This window comes from Phlebotomus argentipes, unplaced genomic scaffold, assembly GCF_947086385.1.
Source record: "Phlebotomus argentipes unplaced genomic scaffold, Phlebotomus argentipes genome assembly contig_6, whole genome shotgun sequence".
NCBI lineage: Eukaryota > Metazoa > Arthropoda > Insecta > Diptera > Psychodidae > Phlebotomus > Phlebotomus argentipes.
The window spans coordinates 2,344,732-2,356,980 of NW_026776145.1; the positions used below are offsets into that span (position 1 = coordinate 2,344,732).

Consider the following 12,249-nt stretch of genomic DNA (forward strand, 5'->3'; position numbering starts at 1 on the left):
CGAATGTCCTTGTCTAATTGCACTCAGGTCGGATCGGGCAGGATTTGGAGAGCAGCAAACTGAACGGAGCCGTAAAATATGACGCCACAATTATACTGAACTCCAATGTGAGCTGAGGTCATTTATGGTGCCGATAAAGCCACCCTGTCACCCCCAATGAGTTGGGTCATTTATCCTTCGTTCTCCCTGTGGATTATCGGGGATTTGCGCCGCGAACATTCTATTCGTCGCAATTTTCCGTTTTCCCGCATGCCCAATTATCAATTACATCTTTTGATTTCCCCCAATTTCCGTTCTGCAATTTTCCAATACACTTAACATGATCTTTCCTCGCTGTTCGCCGTCTCGGGGATCTGTCTAATGAATAAAATATTAACTTCATATTGGCATGGAAAGCCTCTTTAAAATTTATGAAAGAATTTCAAACATTTTTTGCTCATTTCCTTGTCACAGTGAAGATGTAATTTACTGCAAATTGATATGTTACCCAACCTTTCGATTAACATTTTTATGTTACTTCTTTGGACAGAAAATGAATAGGAAATTTTTTGCTTTTGCATATTTCAACAACAATGCAACATGCCTATAACGGGAGGGAAAAGGCATTCCTCAAATTGTTAAATACCATAGAGATACTATGCAATGAAATCAAAAGTTCAGTATAGTTTTGTGGTGCTCTGTGTGCAAAGCAGTTTGATTTTTTTTTTTCAAATAGTTTTGCTGCATAATGATTTTCACAAAGAATATGGAGTCATGCAATCTATGCGATATTTCACTGTCATATAAAAAATCAATAAAAATATGTCAGTAGAATGAAAAAGAAAATTATTGAAAGCTGTAATTGCATAGCAATAAATCTCCTAATCAATGATGAAATTGTTTTTCTTGCCTATCATAAAATTCCGAATATTTATTGCATATCTCATATTTTATCTATGCAAATTGATGCTTAAATTTTATAATGACATTAAAATATTAGGTTTGAGAACACTTTAAGCATTTCCGAAAATCATCATGGGTTGCTTAGCTGTGTTCCACTTGGTGTGGCAGTACGTTTTGTGTAAATTATTCAGAGTTCGGTAATTGGGAAAATGGCCCAAATGTGCACGTGGTGCACTATAGAGGATGCAGAACAACTCACCGAGAGCAACTGTGTGACGAGTCCGTGAGCGTATCCGGAGTCCTATTTTCGTGTACAACACCACCATGACGATCATGGGAATGATAAAGAAGATGCATGTTGACAGTTCCAAGAGCAGGAAGCCCTTCGGATTTCCCAGCAGGCCGCAGAATGCAGAATCCAGGATGATACTGTCGTTCTCTAAGAGTGTTATTTAGTGACAGAGTTTTCGGGATAGAAGAATGCCAAATATTTTGTGATTCACATTAAGGCGACAATTTGCGCTTCGGTGTTGGGAGAGTACTTACTGTCTGGATATGGGATGTAGTGAATTTTTGTGTATACTCCGAAAGGCACAGCGCTGAGAAAGCTCACCACCCACAAAGCGCCGATGATGCGGACCGCCCGCTTGAAACCGCTCATCGTGTACAAGTGAAGAGGGTGACAGATGGCCAGAAAGCGTTCCATGGTGAAAGCCACTATCGTCAGGACCGATACGTAGGTCGATCTGTTTGTTTAAGGATGAAAAGTGGTCACGAATTGATTTCTGCTAACTGACATACACATTTTCTTATCTCTTCTACAATTTTACGCTCCCGAGAAATAGAAGAAAAATATGAGATTTCTGGCCGACAATCAATTCCACATAACACCCTTCAATACTTCCATCGTGCATGTCTGTCTCATACAACTTTTCTTATTATGGCTTTCTCTCCCTAGAGAAATCACCACATGAAAAGCAAATCAATATAATATAAATACACATCTGACAAGAAAGTTGCTTCTTATGCGAACGTGCGTACACACATTTTCGCTCTTACTTAATACAAGATAAACTCCACTGAATCCCCTTTCTCAAGGAGTCACATATAAAAAGCATATTATGTTTATTTTCAATCAATTACAACTCCCAAGATATCACAAAATGAAGAGGAATATTGTGCGATTGATTTAATCACAGAAGAATTTATAGATTTACCGCTATTATGCGAACAACTCTCTTAAAGTAGTTTGGCAAAGAGGGCTTTATGGTAAATCAGTCCTGAAGTGCCTCAACTTATGCGCCATTGGGAGCAATAAATATCGCTGCCATTCTTTCACTGTCAACATATTTTTATGGTAATAAGCAAGCGATGAATAAATGATGCTTTATTCTGAATTTGACAAGGAATTATTATGACATGTTTCTCACTCTTCTATGGGTAAATTTAATAGTTTTTCAGCGATTCTTTTTCAATAATCTCAAGCTGATATGTGAGCACTATTTTTCAAGGAATGTTAGAATATTTTTCGAAATATACATGTGTCAAAAATAGACAATATTCAACATTTACAAACCGCAGAAAGACAGTTTATTCAATGGATGCGATATTGTTAAGAGGGAAACGAAAATAAAATTTCTATTCAGAGACTATGTCGTTGGAGCAATTTGTGTTCTTGACAGTGTATCTATTTTGCAGACATCCTAGCACGTATTGTTTGAGAATATCCGTTCAATTGATTGGCGATTCAAACATCATCTTTTCAATAGTCGTTATACTCAGGAAAAATGAGGTACTTACGCTTCCGATACGAATGCTCGCAATTTGCAGAAAACAATTCCTAATTGATATGGATATTGATGCCATAATATATGTGTTTCAAATGGAAGACCTGAAAGCAGAGAGCAAAAAAATAGGGATAATCTCGATGTAATATATTGTTAGGCATAAAATCGCGTTGAGGTGAATTAAAGAAATTGAGTAGACCCGTTGTGTATGAGAAATAAGGGCAATATTTACGATCATTTTATCCATTCCAGCGGAAAAAAATTCTTTTCTGCTGATGTGGAAGAGGAATTAAACTTGGAATTTTGTAATATTCAAAATTTTCAGAGAAACAGCTATAACTTTGTGCCCTTTAAACATTCAACACACCGACATATATTGCCTAATGGAGTGTTTTCCGTTTCAACTTTTCCCTGGAAATTGCATGGAAAACTCAAGTAGATAGTATAGCACTCACACCGTCATTTTTTTCACTCCCAGTTAGCGGAAATATGAGTTATGGCGTGGTACTCCAAGCGATTTGATGCCAAAGTGCAAAGGGAGTGTGAGAATGATGTTTTTATTTTAAGACTTAGTCAAATATTGAACCTCGCAGGCATTTTGGCACATTCTAGTCACAAAGCCTTTGTGGGAATGAAAAGCCAACAGACAGTTATTGACATGTCTCCACCCCAGGAATAGACATTCTAATATGAAGTTATATATGTTCGCATAGGCTTGGTTCGTCTGTTAGCTTATCGGTCGATGATATCCTCCGAATATTCCTAAGCCCGCATATGTAAATTTGTATTTATAGTGAAAAAACATTGGTATCATATACACGTTTCACTCATATGACCTTTCGCAATTTTATAACCACCACCATTTCAATACATTTCAGCCACACTGAATTACTTCTGTAAAATAGATTTTCTTTCTTTGTAAATCAAATTTCAATTTCACTTCTCCATATGTGACTTGAAAAAATAATAAAGAATGTCTGCGTTGTAAGAAAAATCTGTGAAGTGTGCCTTCGAGCGATAGTGGAAGCTTCTCTTAGATCTGCTTATTGCAATATTCAAGTCAATAAATAGTCAGCTTACCTAATCTCTACTTATAAGATGATGCTCAGAAATCTATCTATACGAATGTTGAAAATATTATTAAATTTCCAATCTTTTTGATTTACTTTGCATAGATTCATATAGCAAAAATATTAATGAATTTGTATTTAGATATTTAAGTTCTGTGGCTCATAGAATAAATTGAAAATACATTTAAGGGATTTAAGGTCATTATATATGTAGAGAAACTACAGGTGTGTAATTACAAAATTGGAACATTTTCTCATGTGGAAATTGGTGTCAGATGTGGTAATGAGTTAATTTATACACCCGAAACTTTATCGTCAAATCCTATAAGTTGATCACAAAATTAATGAATTCATACCCGTAGGAAGAAAATTTTGAAGTCTACATCATGATTTGACTATACCTAAACTCAAAGTTGTAAGTTGAGCGAATATATTGCAATTTTATCTGCAACACATTTACATATCGCTGAATTTAAATGTGTCTTAATCTTTTCCCGTGCGCCTTAAACTATGTACACTCTTTCTGAATTTTTTGTTTACTTGTGGATAGGAATAAACTGGAAGATTTACTTATTTATAGTGCAAAGTTGAACAGTGAAAATTCAAGGAAGTATATTTCTTGATTAAATAAATATCGTAATGTTTGCTCTTTCAGAAGGTGAATTGTGTGAATCTCTTAGTGAATCGCAAGAGAGAATTCCTGTGCTTGTCGAATGAAATTAAAGTCTCACATTTAAGTACATATTAAAGTCTCTCGATTGTCACTTGAAATCAGTTAAGACGCCTTGATACGATTTCAATTTATCTCACTACATCTCTCAGTGAATTCCAATTTAGAGAATGAAAAGAGAAAATGTATTGTATGTGCATAGCATAATACACTTCATGAAGGAAAATACCTCTCACACACTTTGAATACCATCTCATTTTTCTCCACGTTTTCTTTTGCTGTTATATGGAGTGTGTGCAGTATTAAATAAAATCCCAGAGAAGATCAGGAGAAAATTAATGTATAGCACGTATAAATCATTTATATTAGAAAAGTTTTCAGAATATGGTGTGTAAAAAAACATATGCTAAAGAGAAATTTTTGGTGCTCTTAAGAGATTTACGGTTCGTGATATTAAGCAATTTTTTCTCTATATAATCGACAATTTTCTTATTCTTTACCACCGTCATCAGTGAAAATGATGAGGGATCAAAGCGGGAGTTTTCATTTCTAAACCCGTATTATTTAAATTAAATTGAAGAGAACAGAGAATGGGGCCTATTTTTTATCCAACATTATATGTAAGCGTGAATATTAAAAAGAAAAGTTTAGCGATATTATTCAAAAGTGAAGAGAAAATTAATAAGTTATTTCTGCAAAATTTGTATAGATCATATTTTGACTTCCGCTGCAAATTCTTCGCCAATACATATATTATGACTTCATTAAAATTCGTGTTGGTGTTTGGAGTAAACAAGGGTGCGCTCTTGGGATAAACTTATTGGTTTTTGTAATAAAATTGTTGATGATATGAGGCGGGAAAATCTTTATTGATATTGACCTATTAAGTGGGAAAAGACCCTCTTCAGTATGAGGCTCCTCTCTTCATTTGTTGATAATAATGTTTACTCAGAGTCGTTTTATCTACAAATCACACACAAATTTGTATTACATGTTAAATGATTTATGAGGAATATTACGGATGAATTACACTTGAAGTCGCGCTCGTTGTCTCTCATAGCCAAAATGGAAAGCTAAAAGGCGATAAAATTACATGACTTTCCACTTATGCTCAATTTTCACAAAATTCCTACGCTCAGAAGCTCCGCCAAAGTAGAAATGAGGTGTACGCATTTAAGAAAATACTACGGAGAACGACAATGTAATTGCGTACATTCAATTCATAAATTGCTCACGGGACCATTGAAGACGCTCCTCGCGTACTTTCATGGCAAATAGAGATATAAACGTGAGATTTCCTCCTGAAATCGATTGAAATACTTTGCTCACATGTATAGCGGTATTATTCTTGAGATTTGTATGTCATAAGATTCTCTACGTTGACCCTTCATTAGCGCAAGGAAAATAGACAACGTCACAGAATGTGTATATCGTAAACAACGACCAATTTTCATGGTTGGAACTTCATGGCGTAATCTATGAGCATCCTGGTGAACAGCCATAATAATGATATACACTACATATTAAAGTTCTTTGAGATATAATTTTGTATGGTGGCTTTCATACAGCAAGAAACATTTATTATTTATTCACGCTAATCATCATCATTAATTTTCTCTCCTATCACGAGGCTTTTCAAGTTCCTCTTCAAGTATCTACATTGTTGTTAAAATATGTACAGAATTATGGCTCTGAATGAGGCAAATACAAAATTGTCATGAGAACATCGCGGCGCAGTGAGATTTTCCTCACTAAAATGACGCACAACAACCAAATTCTTTTATGGTAATTTCTCATGAAAGCTATTCACAACAGGAGTTTTGTGTGTTATTCAAGGGGAAATTTGTGATGAATCGCCTTTCTTTTACTGCAATCTCGTCCAACAACTTTGCACAAAATGATCTATTTAGCATTTATATCGCAAGTTGAGGTGTTTTGTGACCTGAATGATAATATCATGCACAGAAGATTCATGACCAATTTTTACTGCCTAATGTCTTTCTTCGCCAGTGTTATAAAAAGAATATTCATTTGCACCTTAACACAATAACATCGAAATTTTCTGTGGGTTCTGTTTAATGTAGAAATCAAGACCGAAAATTCAGAAACCTGGATGAAAGCATGTTTTAGTTTTTGAACACACCCTCTTTAATTAATTCTAAATTCTAAATAAATTATGTACCTTCAGAACCTTGTCGTGTCGCTGGTGAAATATATTTGCTGTATTTTAGAATCAGACTTATCCGCCAATGTATCAAACGACACGACTGAAATGCTCCGCGAGACCCTAAATTAATTTTCATGGAAGATTTATATTCGTCGCTATAAATTTTCCATTTCTGCGAGCAACTCTTTCATCGTACTCAGTGAAGAGTGTCTCTTCCGATATGATTTTCCTTGTGATTTTCGCAGTCCATCAATTTAAAGTACTTATTTTGTGCTTTAATGGGAAGGACAGTTTCATTAATAGGCTTATCGTACTCGTTTTTACTACAATGTTCCCCAGAAATAGACTAACTACTTTCAAAAGAACATTTGACTCAACATCTGCGCCAAATGATGTAAAACTAAATTTTTAATAGTTCGAAAAACGTGGTAGAAAGTACTTTATATCAAATTACACTTGATGTCATTATACAGAAAATGAAGGTATCTGGCAGTGGAACATTGTGGAAGTTTGCTAATTTTAATGATCTAAATTGGATATTCTTCTGCAGTGCCTTTGCTTGAGAATGGCAAAAATCTCTAGAGTGAAATGGACAAAACTATAAAGTGAACACTTTTCAGAGAGGCTCAACTTTTCATATTAAACTTTACATACTCATTTTGCATACCATTAACTGCATGTGTGTAACATTTTTTACTGATCCTAAACATCACCCCATGAATCGCACTCCTTCCTCCTGAACACTCCTCTTTTTATCCGCTTTCGTCACGTACCACAGAGTATCATTCGAATTTGTGCAAGTCGACTGATTCACCCGGCGCCTCCATTGCACTGAATTTGAAATTGTACGCGAAAAATTTACTTGTTACAGTTTTATGGGTTCATAAAAAAATCTCACCACACGATATGCTTTCTTCGCCCGCGAACGATTTTTTTGCCAATTCACTCACACCTCGCTTTTTGCCTTTTTCTGTAGTCCTGTTTATTCCTGTCCCATACTTTGTTATACTCCTGCATTGTATGCGGTATATTTTGTTCTTAAATGTGTCTTGCAGCACTTTCCCAAAAGTGTTTGAAGGAAAATTTGATCTGCTAGATTCTCAGCATGGCATCGACAAAAGGAAGGACGGAAAGTGTATAAAGAATCATACACAAAACGAGGAAAACAATTCGGGAAAACAACATAACGTGTAGCATACGTTATACTTTAAACATGATTTTCTCTGTACCCTTCACAAAATTCTGAGAATAGAATATTTTACAACATTATTTCATGTACCTGTAGAAGTTTGCTCTAATATTTGTGAATAATTGCTCAAGTTTAATCGCAGTCACTCAATATTGCTGAGCAGATTGAACTTCAGGAATCGCGATTATACATCTACGTCCTATATAGAACATATTGCGTGCTACATCAAAGTAAGCGCTGCCTTGTATTGCACGAATGACTGTTGTGAATATGTATGTCTCTTGGCTCCGTAATTGAGGTAACAAGCAAAAAAAATGTAGAAGAAGAAGTAATTGAAATGTGATGAAAATAGTAAAGTTTCGAATGTCGCATGTAACGCTTGATTATTTTTAAGCACAGCATGACGACTTGGAATGCTGCGCTGGAATCCCCATGTGGCGTCTAAGGATATTATTTTCAGACATTCTCACTGCCAGAAATTGTACAACCTTGAATCATGACAAGAGTACCATTATAATTTTACACAAAATTCCATTTCCTGGATTGAAATTGCGGTATGAGGGTTCTTTAGATTGAGTACTATATATATATATATGTATATATATATCTTTAATTTGTCGTCTAAAATTATGATTACTTCTACTCGTTGATCCTCAGCTGTAACATAATACACATCGAGCATTGCGAAAAAAGAATTTCCATTCATTCACTCATGATTCAGTGGCTTCTGGCCATTTTTGTGTCCAATTATTAGAGTTGTATTGTAAAGCTTTGAAGTATTCTTGGAAATTTCACATGTAGCCTCAGTTGGCGTGTATTTCCATAAAGGATGTACATTTTTGGAGGATTCCTACTCAAATTCAAAATTTGGAATTCATAAATTGGCAATTAGATAATTCTAAGAAATCTAAGAGTTATGAAAATTTGCAGCTTTTCGGAGCAATTAATTCAAGTAGAATTAACAAGCTATATTGCCCTAAAAATTCCCTGATTTATTAATAGGCATATGCGAGCATACTTATAAATGGAGTTCACACATTTAGCCCTGCCGAACGGGGCAATTTATTTAAATATTTAATTATGCGAAAAAGTTTGTTGAATGGAATTTATTCATATTGTGTGACCCAAGATAAATATTTCAGAATGTTTCTCTGTGCGTTCATATGATTGTTTCATTTCATTAAATTTCCGACACCACTGAAAAACGATGAAATGGAAATGATTAACTCTAAATTAACACACTTGATTTTAAAAGCCATTATGAAAAGGGCATAATTTATAGTAACTGCAATATTACATAGGAGTAATATGAAAAGTGATAATATTTCATTGTATTATCATTCTTTATTTATGAGGTTTATTACAATGAATTGCCCATCATTGCAGATAGTCTCGCACTCTGACAATGTAACACATGCATATCAATGTATCTTGACGAGTGTTAACATTTTGAGATAAGATAGTGTATTTTTATAGTATTTACAGCATTTTTCGCACTTCTATCTAATTTGCTTATGCTTGCGCGGGAAAGTTGTCTGCAGAAGTAGAGCTGAGAATGTGTATATTTTGTTCTCGGCAGTCTGCAATTGCATTTCATTTGGCCACAGTCATTAAGCTATCTCGCCATTTAACTGGGTGATTGTGGTAGGAAGAGAAAATTTCAAGTCGTGTGAGGGTGTGAATTCAGTTAGAGGATAGCACAGCCGAGTGCACACAAGCATTTCCGCGGTTTCTTCACACCCACCCATTAATTTTCAACAGCCCCTTGATTGGTACTACTGCTGTGAACCTACGCTTCCTCTTGAAATGTTGTCAGCATTGGCAGATTCGCATGGGAACATTAGCCTGGAGATGGGATTTATATTGTAGATCTTTGCAGAACAATCTGGCCGCACCGCACGAACGAGTCTTATCTCTTGGGTAAACACAATAAATAACAAAAGTCGATGGCGCTCTGCACTATACACCGTATCATTTGAGATAATAAAGTTGAGAGACCATCTGAGATTTGTGTTGAAGGAGGGAAAGACGGCATTATTCATTTTATAAAATGATTGCTACGGAATATAATGTTGCTATCTGCAGTTAACTATTGTAGTACATTTAAATTTTCTCTAAGAACCCTATTAAGATTGCATAGAAGGATTTTTATTGACAAAAGTGTTTATTGCAAAATTTCTCGTGAAAAACTAGAAACCAATCACGAAATCACTTCTCAATCTCAGTTTTCGAGACATAAAAATTCAAGATTATCACCATTTTCCTAACACGTTTAGACGTCAGTGAGATTTTCTGTGCTTTGGGAGAGAATTTCAATAATCTAATTGCATAAATACACGATTTCTATTCAAGATTGTATCTTAATGGTTGTTTATTTCAACCTTTTCGAAAGATGTTTCCTTATTTTAGTATCTGACGGTCTGTTATCTTGTCTCACACGAAACTTATTTAATCCCTTGCAAACCAACCCTAATTTTCATATTGTGCTCTGGGTTTTCCTGTTTATACCTCGAGGGCGTGAAGAAGGAAATATTCGAGAGATTAACAAGTCAGGTCCTCAGAAGTGATCTTAAGGTGCACAAATGTAAAACATTTACAGTAATAGAGAGAAGAACGTCGAAATAATTATTCTGAGAAATTGTCCCTCAATCTGCTTAGAATTGTGAAGATGTTCCTCTCGGGCTTTCGTGGATGACAGGCTCGGACGTGATGGTTGTTACATGTTTTATGTGCTGTTTTGCCATGAAATGATGCTGGATTTCCGAGAATATTATCTAGACATTTTGAAAATTTTATGAGATGTTATAAAAGTATAGATTCGAGCGAAAGATTAATGTCAGGTGGTTGTCAGCACACACAATTTCCATTTAAGCTGCCAAACCTCGTGCTTTCTGATGGAGATTGTTCACTTTCAGTTTGAATTCACCATGCAATCGCCACTCTATTGAAATGAACACGACAGAAATGTTCATGGGGGTGCTCATGCTCAAAGCACAACTCTTACAATAATAATCAGTGAGTGAGCTTCAACGTAGTGTATATCCCCATTCAAGAGCGGTGACCGTCGATTGAATGCAACAATTTTCACGAGAGACTTTTTTTTATCATCCTGCGCCATCACAGAATACATGTATCACATAAATTGGCTGCCTTTTTCCACCATAGCAATGATGAAATATGACGATTATTAATTTCCCGCACAAGCCATATCATTTAATCGGTTCCGAGCCACGCAATTTTGTCATATACTGGGAAGTTCGAGTGCACATTACAACTTAATAAATTGCATCGGCTACAATGCTGGCATTTTTCATCGGTTACGTTTTCAATTGGTATTTTCGCTCCGTGCCATTAAAAGGAAATCTGTTCGTGATACGGTAGTCTGTAATAAATCACAATAAAAATCAAATGATCACTCTGGAATGTATATTCCACCCCAAAAATGACAAAATAAAAAAAAAACCGCCAAATTGCTCTTCCGGAATTTAGATATAAAAGTGAAATATTTAAAAAAAAAATCGATTACAATGTGATATAAATCATCCAAACTGATAAAATATTTCACTTAGCCACAACTCCGGATGCTCTCGAAATGCCCTTAAAATATGAATCATATTTTCTTGCTTCTTGTCTGCATATCATTTCGCGCTGGCATGCTATATTAGCCTTTTCCAGCTTCTCCTTGTGCGACGTGCCATACATGGTTGCAATTCCCAGAGGATTTATGGGCGAAGGAATTAGCACATGTTTTTCGAAGAGTGTTTCATTTTTCATGAACTAGATAATTGTAAATAGAACTGGTTCAAAGACGACACATGAGAGATGACGTTGTACTTAAATATTTAGAACTTGTCCATGTCTAAACGTCTCTCCCTGTTTCAATTTAGCTTCACCATGAAAGACACATATACACGCAAGAAAAAATTCCAAAATGTCATAAACAAGAACATTAACAGCACATTATTAAAGTTACTGTCAAACGATTTAGTCAAGTCTATAAAGAAAAGTTAATTTTATAGTTTCTTTTTACTGAATTTTATACGCAGTCAGCCATTGAGTAAATATTCAAAATCCCGCCGCTGTATAATTTGCAAATGAAACTCTTTGAGAAGAGAAAAAAATGGGTAAAACGAATTACAAAGTATTGCGCTTTCGACCGAGAATTCACAACCCATTCCTTATAAACCAATACTATGCTCAAAAGGAATCGTAAAGTAATTTAGAAAAAAATCAATTATGTATGAAGCTCCTAAGCGTAATGTCCCAATAAAAGCTTAATAGCAAATATCGATGGTTGTTGGGTAAGAAACGAAACATACTTTAATCAATTTTAAGGGAAAATGAATGTAAATTGCTCAATAGAGATGACTATAACGAAGGCAAGCAACAGAAACCCAAGAATCATTTTCTACCAGATTGGATTTCCTATATACTTATTCGAGTGAGTGTACATAAAACCACTTATCTCTTAAGATATCTCATCA

The 12,249-nt window shown here is 35.1% G+C and overlaps 1 protein-coding gene across 4 annotated transcripts in view; it reads right to left on the reverse strand.

Annotated features, from left to right (window-relative positions):
• Positions 1-12,249, reverse strand: part of LOC132256612 (neuropeptides capa receptor) — a 32,274-nt gene that overhangs the window by 12,913 nt on the left and 7,112 nt on the right. For all 4 annotated transcript variants that reach the window (XM_059753139.1, XM_059753130.1, XM_059753142.1 and 1 more), the window contains 3 exons: positions 2,683-2,773; positions 1,429-1,628; positions 1,142-1,321 (listed from right to left, as the gene is read on the reverse strand). In XM_059753139.1, the coding sequence (XP_059609122.1) occupies positions 1,142-1,321; positions 1,429-1,628; positions 2,683-2,773 (471 nt within the window). The remainder of the gene's footprint in view (positions 1-1,141; positions 1,322-1,428; positions 1,629-2,682; positions 2,774-12,249) is intronic.